We start from the raw sequence: 20,606 nt of genomic DNA on the forward strand, positions 1-20,606 counted from the left end.
TGCTAACAGTTTGCACCCCCCGCTCAAGCCAAAATTAAATTACTTCTGCCACTGGCATACTCCCAAAAACCAATGCAGGGTAATATATTCACCCTACAGCAAGCATGAGGTGCCTGAGAGGTACCCTGGAATTGGGAGCGGTTTGGGCAATTGAGGACCACACCTTAAATAAGGCAAAAAGGGTCACCATGGCAGTTCCTCTGGCCACCAAGAGGATGTCAGTGGTCCAGAAAAATAGGGGGGGGGGACCGTTGAGGGACCTTAGAAAGTAGTCATAGAATCCCCGCAAAATGGGAATTATGTCTGAACAGAGGAATTGATACAGACATTACATTTTTAAATGACCAGTCTTGGCATTTCTGTGCATAGGCAAACAAAAAGGGATCTATTTAGATTGGAGTTGCAAACATTCACTAAGGCAAGTTTCAAACACTGTGACAAGGTCAGTACCCTGACCTTATCAAGATGGGATGGGATGGGGAAACCCTCTCAACCTGATGTGGGAGGCCAACCAGGGAGGAATCCTGAACCAGTCCTACACCAGAGGGGGATTGGTGGCAGTTGGGAAGGTACATTTCCTATCCTTTCTCCACGTGCCAGTTTTTTCATGTGCAGTGCCAAATTGCGTCGCCCAATGCCTAAGACTCAAAAGGCTGGCAGAGAAGTTCTTCTAATCTCAGAAAAACAATAAACCTGGAAGCAGAATATCCACAAGTCAAAGGACAAGCAGCAACCCACACAAAAACACCTAAACACACAGTGGCTGAGAAGACAAGCCAATCGAGAGAGAGACAGACACAGTTTTCGCCTAAAAAAACCCACATGAGCAGTATGCAAACAGCGTTGCAGGAAGGGAAACAATAGAGCCCAGAGCCAGAGCTCATACGAGGTAGCATCCAAAGCCATGCCCCGTACATCAGCCACAGAAATCCAGAAGAGGAGGATAGGCGGGTCCCTAGAATACCATAAGGTTGAAACATGCCTGCCCTCACCTTAAGGGGAACCACGCTCCTGGCCCCTAAAGCGAGCATGAACATTCTACAGCGTGGGCCACCATTCCTCCAACACTGGATACGGAGAAAAGATGTGGGCCTAACCCTTATTTTAAAACATTCTGTACCTTTGATCCCTCAATGGCAGGCAAGATAGGGCAAAATTAGCCAGGGTCAGAAGATAAATCTGTGGTCAGGGAGGCAGTTAAGAAAACAAGCAGGAAATGGGAAGGTGTGGGTTGTTTGGATAGGTCAGATGAGAAGGAGGTGACAGACCCAGAGACAAGGCAGGAGAGACGGTGGTTGAGTGGAATATGGAGGAGATTTTTAGAGCCAGTGAAACATTAATCAGTGATGAGTGGAAGCGGTACTGCCTTATGAAAATACTCAAATAAAAAACTAACTCATGGTCACCTCTTCTTCAATCTAAAGACCCGCCAAGGAAATATTAACATTTGTAAGTGTCTCAGCCTTCTCACTATTCTTACTAAAATCTAATTTCCACCCACGCACATTGCCTGACACTGACTTCAACACACCATCATAAAGACAGGCATGTTTAGGCGGTCTGCCAAGCTGTTACCAATCATTCATAGAGTGAATATGTGTTTTCCCCAGCAAAGGGGAAGAATTCATTGAGGGACTTTGGTTGGGAACAGAGTGTGTTTGGGCTTAACTAAGGATTTAGGAATTCCAGGGAATCCCAAACCAAAATGGAGGGAGAATACATGAATCAGAGTGATTTGGAATTGTTCTCAGTCAAAACTGAACTTTGCTGGAATTCTATAACTCCCTTTCATCTAGAGTTTTGAAGAAGCAGGACCTGTTTAGGAGAGGCTCTGTGAAGCAGGGCGTAAGCAGAGCTTCTAAAGAAAAGAAACAAGAAATTGGCAGATAACAATTAAGCCAGTGGGAGCACAGAAGGTATATAGATACAGGAAGAAGACGTTTTCCAGTTTTATAGAATATGATGAGAGCAACTAAACTAAGATACAAGGATTTAATAATAGAACATTAGACCAGTAAATTTCTTTTTCTGTAAATATGAGACTGCATCTGTTTGGGAGGAAGAGCCTACAGTCCTCTGAAATGTGGCATGCGCTGAATGTAGTGAGAAAGTGTAGCTTGCGCGTGGTCACTTTGTTAGGAGTTCCTATTGAACAGAGTACATTATTTTAGCGAAGAGCGCTGCAAAGTCCTAACGTAGTGCACAGGTTCAACTGCAGCTTTAGTGAAGAAATAAGCAGTCCAAGTTAGAAGAAGCTTCAGGTCTCCAGTAAGTGGTGCGCATCAGGGAATAGTGTCTTGTGTTCCATCATCAGCGTCGTCACTTGGGGGAAATACTGTCTGGCGTTCTGCGATCAGCATCGGCACTTGAACTACACACAATTTCTTGTGCACTTAAGGAAATACTGTCCTTCGCACAGTGCCATAATCACATAGCAAGTACAAGTATTAACTATAACTGCGTAGGATAACTATTGAGCTCCTGAGTGGAACTGAATAGGTATAAACAGTACAGATGTTTCGAATTCAGTAAAAGGTTTGGAGTTTCTCCAAATCAAGTTCAAGTTCAATATATGATGTAAATTGTTTTATTAGGGAATCAATAAAATTCTGCTAGTAAAGTTTCATCACCAGACAAGTTTAACAGAAAAACAAAAAGATGTGGGTGAACAGGAGTAGCAGGTAAAGGGAAGGTTTTGGAAGGGAGGAGGAAGGCATACACTTGGAGAAGAGAAGTAGAATTCTCTCCTACACGTGTCTGCTTCCTGAATATTTCTTCTGTAGGCCTCATAAATCAGGAGCCGTTGATAAACTGGTCTTGCTGCTTCAATGTCTGTGATAAAAGACAGTTTAGAATGAAGAACGTATGGTGCCAGGATGTATTCGCCTAAAAAGGTGGTTAGGTTGACAAGGATCTCAAAATCCTGTTTTCTGTTCTTTCTGTTTTGACTTTATGAAAACATTCTTTATCTTCTGTTGGTTACCATTAAAGTAATAAATGCACATATTCAGAGAATGAATTAAATATTGATTAGGCACCTTTCCGGAAAATGTTTGCCATCTTTAGGGTTTTCTTCCTCCTCTTTTGTACATGATGACGGGATAGGGGTATGGGTATGTGGTACCGATTCTTTCCTTCTTTGATCTTCTGGCCTTTCAACCAATAAGGCAAGAAGAGGCATGGAATATCTTCCAATTTCCACAGAAATGATTGCTTCTGCAGTAGGAAAAACCCTACGAAGTACTCATTGTTCGCAGGCCTCCAGATAAAGTGTCGTACCAGACTTTTTTTACGCATGAGAATCTTGAAAATACAACAACTTTATTATTTTCCTGCATACAATTATGCACAGGTTTAGAGAAGAGGTCAGTGCAAAGGTCAGGTTATTTGACAGAAACCAGAACGCTTCTTTTGATTTTTATCTACATGGATGTAATTGGAAGCCATGGAGAAAAGCCTCTGAAACCGAATGTATTTTCTGAAGCCTTTCAAAAAAGAAACCGCACCGCTAAAATAGCTTTGGAAATGTTAGGCAGAAACCTGTGCAGTTCCCTTGGGGACCACTGCAAAAGATTTAGGACTACAGGTGTTAGCAGTAAACCCACTTGGTAGCAGTCTGTACCACCCAGATTTACCTGGTAGCTGTGGCTGAGCAGTCAGACTTCTCTCAAGAAGAGTTAGGCAGTATGCAAAGTATACACAATAGGCACTCAGACACACCAATACAAGCAAACACTGACCAGAGCTTTGGTATCAAAGTATATAATAATTTATTTTTTAAACAAAACACACTGTTTGAAACACTCCAGCACTCTTGTTGTAAAATATTCTAAACACAGTTACTATTGTAATATATATATACACCCCTTTTTCCTTATCAGATAAGTCTCAGTAAAACACCACTTATTTTCATACAGAGGTGAGCGCTTAACTAGATGGCACTCCAAAAAACTTTGTGAGAAAGGGAGGGAAAAAGACAGAATATGGAAAGGTACACCACTCTAAGATTCAGGAACACTGTTAGCAAGGCAGAAGAGCAAAAGTCACTGGTGAGCCAAAGTCCAAAGGCTGGGCCCACTCTTAGAGAGAGCAGAGCACAAATGCGCCCAAGATCACACAGTTACACTAGGCTTAGAAAGTCTTGCAGAGAGTTCAAAAAGAGTTTAGAGAGGCTCAGGAAAATTTAGCCAGGCTGTCCCATGCCAACCCAGGTTCGAAAGCCGGGGGCTAAATCTACCCCGTACAGTCGGTGGCAAGGGAAGCCAGGCGGGACACGGTACCTTAAGTGGGAAGGATCCTCCAGCGGTGGCAGTTGTTCCTGGCAGTGGGTGCAAGTCGCGTCGTCGTCCAGGGGAAGAGAAGATCTCGACTTGGAGGAAAGATGAAGGTCGTTGCACTGCCAGGGAAGAAACCAGCCGCAGAGTTTTCCGGTTAAAGGTGGTACCTTTTTTCGCGGTCGTGGTAAAACGTGGTATCCCGGTTGCCGGGGTGCTTGGCACAGGCAAGGCAGCAATGAGGTACGTCGGGAAGGCGAAATGATGGTGAAACTGGTTATCCCCACCAGTCAAAGGAAGAAGACTCTCCGGCGGGAGATGATCTCTGTCGTTGGGAAAAGTGGTGAGACGGTCCAGCAGGGCTCCACTGGTGGTGTCGTCGTGGCAGGTCGGCTCAGCTTCTCCCTCGTCGGATTCTTAGGTCCTGTGGCGACTTCTGAAGTTCCAGTCCCCAAAGCCCTGCTTTTATGCAGAAAACCCCCATTCACTCAGCCTAGCTGTCACTCAAACATGCTAAGTGGTGAGCCGGCCGGCTCACCACTTGGGCCAATCAGGACGGAGTGCAACTTGAGTTGCCTAAATCCCCCTTCGCCCCTCCTAATACCCCAGACAGAGTGGCACCACTTTGGAGGGCTTCTGTGGAGAAGCCCGCCAAAAAGTGGACCAAAGGGCTCTACTTGGGTTGGAGTCACAGAAGAGAACACAAACGCCATTTTAGAATCAAGTTTTGGCAAAAAATACCAACCGGAGAATTAATATTAATTAAATAAACTGGCGGTATGTTCGAGGCTACCGTAAATAATTAAATAAAGATAGTAGCCTAAAACAATGGGAAATCCCATAGGAAAATATACGCGGTTGAATATAAAAAGTAGTATCCACTGCCACCAGCCAAAACTCGATCAGGGGGGACGGAGCGTGCCCCCTCGACTAACAGACCCCGGGGCAATTGAATTGCCCCAGCCAATACGTCCACAGTATGATGGTTTGTACTGGTTCTGTTTAGAATTTAAGACTAGTAAAGTCAATGGTGACTTTACATGCCCTGGGAGACAGTAGTCAGTCCCAGGGTATGGAGTCTATACTGGGGGGTCACTATGACACCCCTGTGTTACTGCACTGAGGGTGCTGTGTAACACACATCACAAAAACACATGAAGCCCTATGGGGTAAAAGACCCCATAGCCCATTAAACACATCTAGATTCAAAGAAACACACTCAAATCATGCCCAAGAGTGAGGGTAAAAGAGTCTCACTCTTGGCAGGAGAAAACAATAAACCCCAAAAATCCAGCAAAGCTGCTGGGGGACACACTAGGTTAGGAAATTCAGCCTAAACAGAGATTCCTCCCTAACAGGAAATACGCTGGGATGATCGTTCAGCTGAATCCTTGGCATACACTAAACAGTTTTATTATAGTAAGAGCAATAAAGCGAATCATATTTTAGCTCATAATCGCCAAAAGTGCCACAGAAGGAATAGAATAACATTCTGTTGGCGAGGGGTGGGGGGTGAACAGTGATGCTTTCTACTCAGAAAAAGAAAAAATGGCAGCCCTAGAAGCTCATCACTGAAATATTATGGCAGGATCCTTATTACCATCTGAGCCCCAGAAACATTATCTGGGGTCGCCTTTGTCCCTCTCGGCCAGAGACCAACTAAAACCACTGGAAGCCCCAATCCCAGGTGCGGAAATAGAAGAGGCCATTAAATCCCTGAAGAATTCTACCCCAGGCCCAGACGAACTAACATCTACATTTTATAAAATGTATTCCCAAATCCGGGCCCCTCATCTAGCCTCCTTATTTAACTCTTTCCTGATTACGGGGAGTATATCAAGATCCATGGCTGAGTCACTAACTATATTAGTCCATAAACCAGGGAAAGATCTGGTCCAAGTTGCCTCATACAGACCAATAACGTTGATGAACAACAATGGAAATATATTTTCAAAGATGCTCGCTTCCAGGCTGAAACTGTTCCTACACGACATAATTGCCCATGACCAGACAGGTTTAACCCAAATGAGGGGGACGCATGATAATATCAGACGGACGATCGACCTTATAGAAAGTGCATAGAGACTGTGGGAGGAAATGCTGGTCCTCTCGCTTGATGCCCATGAGGCGTTTGACCTGGTCGACTGGAGGTATGTTAAGAACGCACTCTTACACCTGGGTATGGGCCCGAACTTCGTCACATGGGTGATGGCCAATTATCAAAACCCAACCACTCAACTCCAGGTCAATGTGATCAGATTTGGGACCATTAACGTCACAAGAGCAACTAGACAGGGTTGTCCCCTATTGCCCCTAGTGTTCACTCTTTCAATGGAACAATTTGCGGAGAAACGAAACACTAGGATCATTGGATTTAGCGTTGGTGGATGGGAGCAGAAGGCTGTATTATGCATTGATGACGTGCTCCTAACAATAACCCAGCCGGACACCTCCAGGGGCCCCTATGGTCTGAGATCGAGGCTTTTGGCAGAGCGTCGGGATTCATGATAAATTACAATAAATCTGCAGCCCTGGGGGTTAACTTCACCACTACACTAATGGAATCCCTGGCTCGGGTGCTCCCGATCCTGCGGGCAAAGGACTTGATGGGAAACCTTGGCGTACAGCTGCCCAATCGTACCTCAAGCCTCTACCAATGCAATTTCCCTTCTCGGTTCCGTGAGTTCTGAAAGGACCTTGAACATTGGACTAAACAGGAGATATCGTGGCTGGGGAAAATTGCAGCTGTAAAAATGAATCTTGTTCCCCGTCTGATTTACCAATGCACCGCCCTTCCGGTACACATTCTAGAAACTGATCTGAATTCTTTGCAGAGAAAAATATTGAAATTCTTTTGGGGAGGCAAGAAACCCTGAGTAGCCAGAAAGATCATGCTCTGCGGCAGATGCTTTGGGGGTCTGTGTGTCCCAGACGTGTCAAGGTATAGGCAGGCAGCGCAATTATCTCACGCATTCACATGGGCACAAGTTTCAGACCAGTCATGCTGGAAACAGATAGAAGAGGCATGGAGCTCCTGCCCCCGGTCGATCTTCCACACATCCAGCCACACAATCACAGTCATTCCTTTCCCCTCTCGCTGCAACGAAAAACACGCTGTCCAACTGGAAATGGGCTGCACGCAAGTGTGGCTGCACATGCACCCTGGGTCCGCTCAACCCGATCTGGAATAACTCCGATTTCTCCCCAGGACTGCACCCCCAAAGCTTTAAAGCCTGGTGGGCGGAAGGCTTGCAGACACTCGCGGATTACTTTGTAAGGGAGTTTTGCTGCACCTTTGAAGACTGCAAGGTCAAGTTCAAGGTGTCAGAGTGAGAGATTTCACTGCTCCAAGCTCAGACATTGGCTTTAGCAGAAAATTGTCAGGGAAGGGGGATCGAGGGGTCTCACGGCCCTAGAACAAACTTTGACCTCTCCAGCTCCAAAGGGGAAAATCGCCACACTCTATCACCTACTAGATAAAACAGACCCAACTATAAAAGAACAATATATGCAAAGCTGGGAAAGAGACTTGGGGCGCCCAATAGATACGGAAGAGTGGGGGAGAATCTGGATCTGGTTGTACAAGAGCACCCAATGCATCACAAATAGAGAGGGGGGATATGAGATCTGCTATAGGTACTACCTGACCCCGGTACTGCTCCACAAATCTAATCCAAACATCCCAAAAGGAGTGCTGGAGGGGGTGTCCGGTGGTGGGAACTATTTTTCATTTGCTATGGTCCTGCCAGAGGTCCTGGACTTACTGGAGGGAGGTGCTGGACCGGATAAAAAAGATAACAGGGCTGTCAATCCCGTGGGATCCGGGATTTGTACTTCTAGGAGAAATAGGGTGTGGCAAATTCCCGCTCACTGGTCAGCTGGTCCACCTATGTACACATCTACTTACTGCTGCCAAAATCGTGTTGGACCGGCTCTGGAAGTGCCCTGGAGGCCCGTCAGTTCCCTCCTGGTGGTCCAAATGTTGGGACATTGTATTGGCTGAGAAAATATCAGCAATTTGTGATGGTAAGCTGAACTTGTTTAGAAATACATGGGCTCTGTTTATGGATTATGCAGAAAAATGTCCAGGTCTAACGAGGAGACCCCCATTGACAAGGTGGCTTCAGTGATTAGCCTTTGCTGGATCTAAGAGTAAAAATATTGGAGTTCCCAGGAGTATGAAACTCAATCAGACAACCACCCCTGTGTAAAGGACAGAACAAGCGCTCCCCCACACTTTCTCTTTAATCTGTGAACTGCTTGTCATTTGTGTTGAATTTGCTGTAACTGCTGATCTGATTTCATTGTCTTGATAATTTTGATTTGTTCAATAAAACATATGGTTGAAAAAAGAAATTAAGTAGCCACACACCGTGATAAAGGGAATGGTTTCTTTATGTTCAGCTTCTGCTGTGTTGTCTGTAGATGCTCATGGAACAAACAGAAGCACTGTGTATATTTATTTTCCTAGCATTTTAGGATTGTATAATTAATAAGATCGAAAACTAAGTTACAATTGAGAATTCATCTTTTGTAACACATTATGCTTTTTTTCCTCCAGTGAAAGCAAACCAGTATTGCACAATTTTATTTTTCAGAGATCCTGTGCTGTGTGCATACTCTTCAAGATGCATACATCTAATAAATTGCTTGAAACCAGACCTCTTTGCTGAACAAGTGTTTTATTTCTAATGGGTGCTATTCATTTTCAGGTTTTGTCATGTTATGGTTGCCTGTTGCATACTTTTTACACTCTAGCGGAGGCAGATCGTTTTTACACTTATAATTTAATTTACATGCTAATTATAAAAACAGCATGTAAAATCATGAGCATGCACGGTCTAGTTTACATCCATTCAACCTCGCAGTCAATGGGGTACATTACTATAAATGGTCAGTGGCAGCAGAGTCCTTGCTCAAGGGTGTTTGTAATAACACCAATCACAGGTGTTACAAGCCTCTCAAATCTTTAAGATTACATTCGAAACATCCAAAATGTACTCTCCAGGAAGTGCAAGCGCTGTTAAAAAACAAACAAATGAAAGTTACATTTGTTACTGAAATAGAAACTCAGCAAAACCTGTCCCTGTAATAATCCAGATAGGTATTTAACTTTAGTGCTTCATGCAGGGCTCATCCAACATCTAGGCACTGTGATCATTACACCTCAGCCGACCTCTGATGGATGCTAGCCAATAAGAGAGCTCAGCTGGTTGAGCACCCATTGTTGCAATCTATTTGTGATCTGTAGGTTGCAGGTTTGAATCCTGCAAGGCCAACTCAGCCTTTCATTTGTTCGCGGTTGATAAAGGAGTACTAACTTTGGTTTGGTGGTAATTGTGATAAATATGTTCTATGTACAGTGCTTTGCCAAAAGTGTTATCTAAATAACAATTTGACCATGAGATTAGGCATCGAATTGATAAAACGCTATATAAATAACCATTTGACCATGAGATTAGGTATAAAATGTGTCTCTCTGCACTATTGTATCATAACATTAGGTATCATTGGGTATCATAACATTGGCATACTCTTAGGTAGTAATAGTTCTAGGAAATGATGACTTTCTTAAACATCGAAAGACAATTCTGCTATTGAACTGTAAACCCACAATACAATTCATGTTTGCTTTATATATATTTGGCTAGGTTTTTTTTGTTTTTCAAAATTTAAATATATACAGGAGAGATCAAATGGCCAGACGGTAGAGAAATAATGAAAGGTTTATGCTGTCACAATGCAGAAATCTGCCGCATATACCGTTTTTACAAACGTTGGCTGGATGTCACATACATTTTACAAATGAGAAAACTCTTACTCTCTTGAAATGACTTTTACTCTCAAAGTTTGAAAATAGGGAGTAAAATACTCCCACCTCAAAATCTTATCTGGAGCACTGATTGCTCATATTGGAAGGAATATGCTGAGCACAGCAGCGAAACTACATTTTGCAGGGAGCTGAAAATCATATTTTAATGTCAGGGCTTTGTAAACCATGACTTAGAAATTGGTAAAAACTTACGGATATGTGCCGATCCGTTCTTATTTTCTAACTGAACATTCACGAATGTGCATAGTTTTATTTATTTTCTAAATGAGGGGTTTCGCTGGTACAAATTACCTTACCGCTCCAAACTACACTAACCCACACCTTTGCCCTTTTCTGAATTTTTTTCGTGTGGGGTGCTTTTTGTTAATCTTTTTTTTAAAAAATGTTAACAAATTGATTTATCATATTTAATATTACATTTGATAGAATGGCAGTAACTCAAGACTTGCAGCATCAGTTAACAGCATAATGCAAAAAAGTCTGGCAGGGTGTTTGCAATGTGGTGTTTCCAACTGATCAAGGATGGCAATGGCCTGACTACAGATGACGGGCACATCCCATACATGATGTTAGTATGTTCACTGTTAATAGGACACAAACAAGAGTGTGTGTGTCCTACTTGTGCATGTGCATGTCTCATACCTGGACCCAGTTGTGCTCTGTCTCTTCTTCCTTCTTGAGAGGCCCAGTGTTCAACTTTATGCTTTACAAATGTTGCTAATTTTCGTTTAACTTAACTCACCCCATTTTCCACAGTTGCAAGTGAATCAAAGAGTTTGCAAAGTGAAACAACTCCACTGATTTCAGGGATGGGCACCAGCTCTTTGCAGGAATTCTTCTTAAAATTGAGCAGCTTCTCCGTGAACTTGCTAAAGAGCTGCTGCAGGGTTTCCACTTCTCCCTGTGTGCACAAACGAGTGACCATTAGAGAGGACACAAGTATAAACATGATTAAACCAACATGTGTATTTGAAGGGTTAGCCTTCTTTGCATCACTAAATGTTAATCTACAAATACTAGCATTTATCATAAACTTTCAAAACAGAGCTATTGAAAGTTCATGCCTAGAATCATGCTGCCTTGTGGTGTTGTTCAATTAGAAATGGTGGGGCTGGAAACAAAATGGTGTTTGACAAAATGATCAATAAATGCCACGCAAAGAAACATGGTTGAAGGCAGGCCATGTTCAATAAGCAAGTTATGTGAAGTGATTGGACTGACAGTTACTAATGAGAACATAACAATGTGCAGGACGAATATGGTCTAAATCTGATTAACCACGTGGCTCACTTGCAGTGTGCCAGGGTGGAACTGTGTAGTGCAAATCAACAAACGCATCTGAAAAGGAGCAAAATGGCCATAGAAGGCTAATCCTAGAAAGGCACTTTCTAAAAGGAGATTTGCACTTGGGCAATCATCATTGTGCATGGCTAACACTAAAGCCATTATACTGAAAAGTGGGAATCGGAAATCTTTTGTAGGTGAAATCCTATTCCTGGAGTGTTTCAAGCACGTGCTTGAGGGCTTCTTGCCCATTATAGAGTTGGATGATAGAAAGCTAAGCACAGCAAAAAAATATATATATTTCAGGCTACTATACCTTGGGCCTTCTTTCCAACCACGACTGGACATATGGCTTCCAGCCCAAATTAGTGTAGTCTGTGTAAACCATACCGCAACGGGACACAGTCGCAGGGGAGGCAACGGCCAAGTCAGAAACTTCAAACAGGAGAGAAACCTGAAGGAACACACAATAACAGAGGTAGAAGGTTAGAAATGATAATCCTCATGACACTGCCAAACACAACAGTCTTGACAGTAAGATGACGTTAATTATCTGATAGTAGGTTTCCTAACTATTCATCCTCCACTTCAATATCTTTGGGGAATGCAAAGTTAAAATACAAGCTTGAATACCAGGCGGTTACAGAGATACCCAAAACTGGGTTGTCCTTTTGGATAAAAATGTCCTGCTAAAAAATGATAAATTGGAGCAGACGAGAAAAAAAGTAATAAAACATGTTTCACAAATTTAGAGGCATTGCAAATAAATTCACTAGAAATACTCAAGCTGATGGACCCCTGTATTCCTAAGGAAGGGTTACAGCGGATAAAAGATGATCATTGGACATCCCCAACCAACCCAGGAACTGAGGCTCTAAATACAGATTTTAACACAGACCTATTAAACATCAGACCAGCTGTTCAGAATGAAACTTATCTCCATAAAAGGATTGTCAATTAGAGCTAATATGTATTATTTAAAAATAATTTAACAATGATGTCTCTCTGACATGAATTCATGCTAGAAGGATATATTTAATATATATATATATTATATATTATATATATTTAAAGAACACAGACTATAAAGTAGATGGAAACATTAATAATTATCCTCAATAATTTGTGTTTTCTTCAAAAGTGGTTGGGTACCGGCATCACAGGTAGGTTTACAAAGGACATTCCAAATATTATGATGGACTAACACAGAGGCCTTCTGTGTGCTAAGTGTCTTAAAGCACCTGCAGTAAGACCATATATGTTGTGAGAAAGCCATGGTAGCAGGAGAGATGACAGACAACAAAAGTATATTTAAACCAAGCTTTATTAATGTTCAGGGTGGTGTAACGTTTAACTAACCCTATGCTATGGCAGGATCTCCCTGCCTAAAGAAATCTAAGGAAAGTCCATGTCTTATTAGTCTAAAACAAGGTTCTGTCTGTGTAAAGAACCTATGCTCTCCTCACAACTACAGCAAAACTAGTGGGGGAAATTTTCTCAACTAATTATAAGCGTTCCAAAGTAAATGTTCCACATTTGGTAAATAGAGTTTTCTGATGCAAGTTCAATATAGTTCCAACATAACCTTGTTCCGCTACAGATTGATCAAAGTCTTCCTTAGATTCATCAATATCACAGTTCACATCATTTGTTGGTCTCAGGTCTCGCCTCCCCAAGTTCCAAAGGGAAATACAGTTCACACAGCGTGTAGTCTTGGGGCTTTCCTTTCCTGAAGATGAAGGCAACAAAGTTCATACCACTAGGTAGTCTTGGGACTACCTTCACCAACATCAAGGCAATAAAGTTCACACAATTCAGTGGTCTTGGGTTTCCCTTACCCAAGATGAAGGCAATACAATTCATACAATTCAGTGGTCTTGGGTTTCCTTTCACCAAGATGAAGGCAATAAAAGTTCACACAACACTGTGATCTTGGTGCTCCCTTCCCAAGATCAACTTTCAGATATTGACTTCTTCTCTTCCGCTTCACAGAGGTATAGCAGGTCCACTTGACCTTTCCTTCTATTATCAATGGCTTGAACCCTGGCTTGAACTTGCTGTTCTCTTGCAACATTTTGTGTTCAGTACTTACCTCTGCAACTTGATGTGCTCGCTCCACTTGCTTTTTCCGCACGATAACACTGTATTCCGCCGGCTTTGCCTCTTCCTCTTTTTCACCACACTCACCGCTTCTCAATCTTCTCATCCTCTCCCTATCTTTTTCCCTCTCTCCCTCCCCCCTTCCCTTACTTTATTCTATGCACTGACTCGGTGAGATATGTTGACTGACCCAGTACGATAGTAGCTTGTTTGTTCCTTCCCCCTCCCTCTCCGGCACTATCTGAAATGTCGTCAGCCCCAGTACGATAGTTGCTTGTTTTGTTCCTCTCCTGCTCTCTCCTTCCCCCTCCCGCACCTCCTATCAATCTCTGGCACTACCAGAAATGTTGTTGGGACTAGTATGATAGTCGCTTGTCTGTTCTCATCTCCTTCCTTCCTTCCCTATCTTTGTCCTAGCTCTTGCACTATATGAAATATCGCCAGGCCTAGTATGATAGTTAATTTCACATTCTTAATGTCTCAAGGCCTTGTTAGAATGTCATTGCAATTTCCCTTGCTCCCACCCTTGCCTTTAATCGCTTTGAAACACATGTGTGTAGACGCTATACAAATAAACTATCATTCATTCATCTTCACCAAGGATTCACTCCTCTTTGCTGCTTTCCAATTTTTTGGGGGGGAAAATCAAATGTTATTGGCATTTAAGTCACAACAATATACAGTAACAATCACACAATACTAACTTGCCCCAATTATAAAATGGTCTCTCTCCCCTCCCCAAACCCCCCCCCCTCAGCCATGGGTCATTCACTTTTAACTTAATCAGAGTGCCATTTGCTCCATAGTATCTGCATGCCCTATCTGATCCAATTTGATCTATTGTGTGCCCTACTTGATCTAAGCTGATACACTCAACTGCATCTTATGCACCCCAGCTGAACGCAATTGTCTTGATCCACTACACTGCTGTGCTCTCTGATCTACGTTAATTCGCCCCATTGCATTTTTAGGCCCATGTGATCCAAACTGATTTTCTCCATTGCATTCTTGTACCTCCCATGATTTTACTTGATGTGCCCTCTTCATTTGGTGCATCCCTCTTGACCTTAGTTAATCTGTTCACACGCCAAGATCCTATTTCACTACGTACATGCCCTATCTAATATGCTACAAACTACTGCTATTCTGTATCAGACTAACACCTGCCTTGTTATTTCCTAACATCAGCAGGGATATACCAACCAAGCCCACCATCACCTCGAATAATAGGCTCATTACGTTGTGCTCATCAGGCACTACTAGCTCTAGACCCCCACCTTCAGAGAGCATTCCCCCATCCACCTTCCTGCCCCGGTGCTTACAGCATACCATCAGCACTATGCCCATTACCAACGTGCTACCTCCAACCCTTACCCAAACTCTCCAGCCTTATGGTTGGAACACTTTGCTGCCAAACCTACTCCGAATCAACCTTGCGCTTTGCATTTTAGGAACATCAGACTAGGCTCCAGATTCCCACGCGCAGCCCTATGATAACACTCTCTCACCACTGCTGTTAAATCCCTCAATACATATAGCAAACACACACACATGCCCAAGTTATTACTTACCAAAAACACCCCGCTTAAAGCTCCCTCTAATAACAAAGATATTAATCATACCACTGACAAAGTTACCACGCTTAACAGTGCCCTTATCAATGCAAGGTCTCTCCTTGCCCATGCACTGGATATTGTAGATTACATCACAGCCCAAGATCTACATTTCCTAGCCATTACGGAGATCTAGCTACACGCAGCAGCAGGACCACTACTCTCTCTCGCCATTCCTAGTGGTTATTCCATCACTAGACATGCCAGAGATACCAACCAATCCAAAGGCAGAGGCGTCGCCTTCATCTCCAGACACTCCCTAGACCTTAGACTCATCCCTAATCAGCATATTCCATCAGCATAGTTACTGTCTGTCAAATTGCCTGTCTCACCTACCCAAACCATCTCCTTGCACCTCATCTATAGGCCACCGGGACCTGTCTCCACCTTTGCAGATGACATCACCACCCTCCTATCAGCTACCACCAAGCCTAACTCACAAATGATTTTACTAGTTGATCTCAATCTTGGCTTCCAAGATCCCAATGACCATAAAGCCTTGGACCTTGCCAGTTCTTTAACTTTGGGCTTTTCCCATCACATTCAAGAACCCACCCACAACAAAGGGAGAACCCTTGACTGGTTGGTCGACCTGAACTGCAGCGTAAACATATAGTGTCTAACACACCCTGCCCCTGGTCAGATCACCATATGATAACCTTTAACATCAAAGTGAACAACCAATGTTCTAAACAGAACATTGCACCTTCCATCAGCACGAGATACAAAAGGGACATAACAAGGGAGAAACTGCTCCCACTAATTCTACCCATACTAAATAATGCCTTGGTGTCGTGCGTGGACCCCACAGTTCTAGTTGACACCTTCAATCAAACCATACTTAAAGCCATGAATACCACTGCCCCAATTAAACTAAGGAAACCCAAACCTCGTGCTCACCTCAACTCGTGGTTTACGCTACACCTGAGAGCACTACACAAGGAAAAGAGAAATGCAGAGGCCCATTGGAAAAGCCTTCCTTCAGTTGCGAATAAGGACAGCCTTATGATAACATCCTTTAATTACAAAGAGGCAATCTTCCACGCCAAAAAAGACACTTGCAACAATTGAATCTTGCAAGCTAAATCGAGCACCAAAGAGCTCTTTAAGATACTTAAAGAACTAGAATCACTGTCAGCCCCACTGACACCTGTATCAAAGATAGTACATGGTGTTCTAATATACAAACAGGGCTCTTAGACAAAAATACCACGCTACAAACTAAAATTAATGTGAAAAAAAGCAGTTTATCGACTGACTTAAAGTATATTATTCCCTCTGGATCGACTAACCCTCCCCATCACACCCATAAACCTTTTAGCTTTTCGCCACTTTCCATTAAAGAGGTAGAAGATATCGTCATTAAACTCAAAACAACTAATTGCCAGGGCGACACGTGCCCAGCCCCCATCATTAAGGAGGCTACCTATGAACTAGCACCATTCATCACCGCCCTTATAAACACCTCATTCAACACAGGCATCATACCGGATATCCTTAAGGATGCTTGGGTCCACCCCCTACTCAAAAAACAGTTCTTAGCCCCGAGCACCCTTACTAATTACAGGCCCATCACCACCGTCCCCTTCTTACTCAAAATCCTGGACAGAGCTGCTTACTTTGAGAGCCAGGCATATCTAGAATTCAATAATCTCCTTGGCCTCAGACAATCTGGCACGGAACAGAAACAGCCCTGATCGATTTAAAAACTCGACCTTAAAGATAACGGCAAGCTGGACCTCTTACTACTGCTCGACTTATCGGCAGCATTTGATCTGGTTAACCATCAAACTCTCTGCCATCATCTCAAATCTGCAGCCCACTTTTCCGATAAAGCCACCACATGGATTAGATCCTTCTTGGCGAATAGATCGATGTGGGTCTTCTCCCCTTCGGCCTAAGCTGAACCCTCGCCAGTCCTGAGCAGGGTCCCACAAGGATCATGGGTAGCACCTACACTGTAATGTGTTCACAAAGCCTCTTTTCGATATTCTTGACTATTTGGGTGTCACCTACACCAACTATGCAGATGACACCAAATACTCATCCCCATCACTGGTGACCACATAGTTGACTCAAAATCGCTAAACGAAGTCTATCTGGTCATCCAGGCCTGGATGGCACAACACGGGCTCTGTCTTAACGACGATAAGACAGAGCTACTCAACCTTGGATCCCAACACAGACTCAACAGATTATATCCTGCCTTAAAATCTTTCCTCATTGATGGAAGGAAACACCATAAAGGTATCCAATGACACAAAAACCCTAGGCATTTATCTTGATTCAACACTTTCTCTAACAAGACAAACTAATGCCATAATATCATCAACAGCCCACACATGTAAACTTATCACGGCCTGTCGACCATTCCTTACTACGGCCAACTGCATCACCCTTGCGAGAACTTTCATCATGTCGAAACTCGACTATTGCAATGCGCTCTATCTAGGGACCAGTCACATTTCCACCACATATGTACATAATCCCCCTTTTCAATATGACACTTTGTATCCTTCCCTCATCCAGGCTATCCGTAGTGGAGGGTAGTGCCATCTGTGCAGTAGTTTCAGGGCCTGGTGCCGGTATTGGAGCCAAGTGGTTGAGCAATTGGCTTGCCTGCACATACTGGCCCACCTCTTATCAATATCCCCACCCAGAACTTGCCCCTACTTCAAATGTGCGGGGGGGGGGGAGGTTCCCTTGGGACCGCTAGGAGTAGCAGTTTGTAGAGTCTAGTTATCAATCCCTTGGCCCCCCTGCTGTGAGATCAAGAACTTTTCAAAATTTGTTAACCCCCTTTTTAAACCCCCCCTCCCATCCCATCTGTCTTCGGTCAGGACACCTTTCAACTGTAAGTAACAGAAGGGTGACAGGTTGTTCAGGCCCAGGGCCTCCTCCAGTTCCTGTACAGACGTGAAAGTCCCCCCAGCCCATAGCTGTCCCGCCCTGCTAAAACCAGCTTTGTACCACTGTTGAAACACGAGTGGTTCCTCAAATCCATCCCTGAGTGGAGGGGCCCAGATACAACTTAAGGGTGAGGGCCATGTTGTAAGCCATTCATTGTAACTCCCTTCTTTCCACACGGACCACAGAACTCCCAGCACCGGGTGCCTCAGGACCCTACCCGGGATGCGGGACCTGGGGACCCATAGCAATTCGTTCAGCGTGACCGGGGCGAGTATCTCATTGTCCATTGCAACCCATTGTTTCCCCATCCCTGGAGTAAAATGATCCACCAGGACCCTCAGCTGGGACGCTTTGTAATACAGCTCCAGATCGGGAAGTCCCACTCCCCCTCCTCTTTCGGCCTTGTCAGTATCTCCTAGGAGGATCCTGCGTTTCTTTCCCGCCCAAAGATATCGCAATAGGGTTTGCCTCACTTCCAGCAGAAATGACCTGGGCACCAGTGTTGGGAGAATTTTAAATAGGAACAGGAATTTGGGAAGAATCACCATTTTCACTGAGTTAAGACATGCCACCCATGAGAATCCTAATCCTGCCCACCTATCAATATCCCACTTCACCTCCGACCAAAGGGGGAGAAAGTTACTGGCAAAGAGATCCCCCTGGGCGCTGCGTCACCTGAATCCCCAAGTTGCGAAACCCATATTTCCTTACCTTGAAGGGGAGCCCCTTCATGTGTTTCCCTTCAGTGTTCGATAGGTTTCCTGCCATGAATGCTGCTGATTTCCCCAGGTTAACCTTGAAACCCAACAGGTTCCTATAGCGCTCCAGACTCCACAACACGTGTGGTATCAACTGGGATGGTTTGGTAACAAAGTAGCGCATCATCCGCAAACAGGCTAATCTTGCAGTGCGTTTCCCCCACCACAACGGCAGTTATCCCCCAATTGTTTCGGATAGATGCCGCCCATGGCTCCATCACTAGCGCATATATGGGCGGGGATAGGGGGCATCCCTGCTGCGTGCCCCTCCCTAATGGGAATAAACCCCATTAATTTCCAATCACCATGACCCTTGCCTAAAGACTGGAATATAAAGCTGTGATCCAACCCATCCATCTCGGGCCCATCCCTAAGGATGAGAAGACTTCCCTCATGAAGGCCCAGCTCACCCTGTCTAAAGCCTTTTCGGCATCTAAAGATAACAGGAGAGCTCGCTCCTCTCGTATAGCCCTTAAGCTCAACACATGGAAGGTCTTCCGCATGCTGTCTGCTCCCTGCCTATTTAACACCAACCCCACCAGATCTTTGTGGATCAGGTGAGGGAGGAACCTCTCCAAGCGCGTTGCCAGGATCCTAGCGAAGATCTTCGTGTCCACATTTAGGAGGGAGATGGGCCTATATGAGCCACAATCCATAGGGTCCTTCCCTGGCTTCGTATCACAGCAATCACGGCCTGAAGGAATGTCAGTGGTATTGTGTCCTGCCCCCTAATCTGGTTGAACAACTTGGTCATGGGCTTTGCTAGTATGAGTGGTACCGTTTGTAGAAGTCAGCCGTAAAGCCGTCTTCCCCTGGGGCCTTCCCGGTCTTCAGTCTCTTAATAGCTTCCACCACCTCCTCCCCAGTTATCTCCCCCTCCACGGTCTCCTGTTCTAAGTCTGCAAGCTTGGGGAGGGTTTGCCCACTTTAATAGTTCTGTATCTCTTCCCCAACTCCTCTTTCTCCTTAGTGTGCAGCTCTTTATAGAAATGTGCAAAGCATTCCGTTACCTCATCTCCCCCCTTGCACATCCTCCCACCTCTATCTCGGATACCTCCCACCCTCCTCTCCACCCTGCAGCCTCTCGCCCTATGTGCCAATAGAGTCCCCACCGTATCTTGCCGTTCATAATACTGCTGCATTTATACCTAATTTTCGAGACCACTTCCCCAATTCAAACCATATGTAGTGTTGGTCTTTCGTCTCTCATTTCCCCCAGGAGAGCCTCCCTATTCACATCTTTCGGGTGAGTTGTGCCCGCATAGCTCCCAGTTCCTCACAGAGCCTGCCCTCAATCAGTGCCCTTTCACGCTTCCTCTGGGATCCCTGCGCAATGAGCAGGCCCCTGAAAGTGGCTTTCGCTGCTTTCCACACCATCGTCATAGCTGTTTCTCCATTATCGTTGACCTCAAAGTAGGCACCTATTTCCTTCCTCAGGAACTACCTGAATACCTGGTCCCTCAGTAGGGTGTCATTGCACTGCCACCTATAGTTTATATCAGCTTTTGGCAGTCGCCAGTTCACCACCACAAGCTCATGATCTGACCAACCTCACATTCCTCCAGTATTAGCAGAAGGTCAATTCTCGTCTATGATTGATGTGGGGGAGGGAAGAAGGTGTAACCCTCTGGGACCGGCCACGATCTATGCCACACGTCATCCCAGTAACACTCCTGCAAGAGGTCCCTCATGGCCAGGTTGTCCTTTGTAATCCCTCTCATCCCCGTCCCCTTCGCGGACCACCAGTCCAGCTGGGGGTCTGCTATCAGGTTGAAGTCCCAGTTTAGGACCATGGCTCCCTCTGCCTACCCATCAATTACCTTGAACACTTGGT

At 44.5% G+C, this 20,606-nt stretch overlaps 2 protein-coding genes across 2 annotated transcripts in view; one reads left to right on the top strand and one right to left on the bottom strand.

The window, feature by feature from the left end:
• Window positions 1-20,606, bottom strand: part of DNAH2 (dynein axonemal heavy chain 2) — a 3,498,763-nt gene that overhangs the window by 1,239,792 nt on the left and 2,238,365 nt on the right. Inside the window, exons 45-46 of the mRNA XM_069646273.1 lie at window positions 11,708-11,845; window positions 10,850-11,008 (exon numbers count right to left, since the gene is read on the bottom strand). Coding sequence (XP_069502374.1) covers window positions 10,850-11,008; window positions 11,708-11,845 — 297 coding nt within the window. The remainder of the gene's footprint in view (window positions 1-10,849; window positions 11,009-11,707; window positions 11,846-20,606) is intronic.
• The window catches only part of LOC138567785 (uncharacterized), an 82,564-nt gene that overhangs the window by 40,755 nt on the left and 21,203 nt on the right, over window positions 1-20,606 (top strand). The window lies entirely within an intron of this gene.

Source organism: Ambystoma mexicanum, chromosome 1p (genome assembly GCF_040938575.1).
Source record: "Ambystoma mexicanum isolate Mex_15411 chromosome 1p, UKY_AmexF1_1, whole genome shotgun sequence".
Classification (NCBI taxonomy): domain Eukaryota; kingdom Metazoa; phylum Chordata; class Amphibia; order Caudata; family Ambystomatidae; genus Ambystoma; species Ambystoma mexicanum.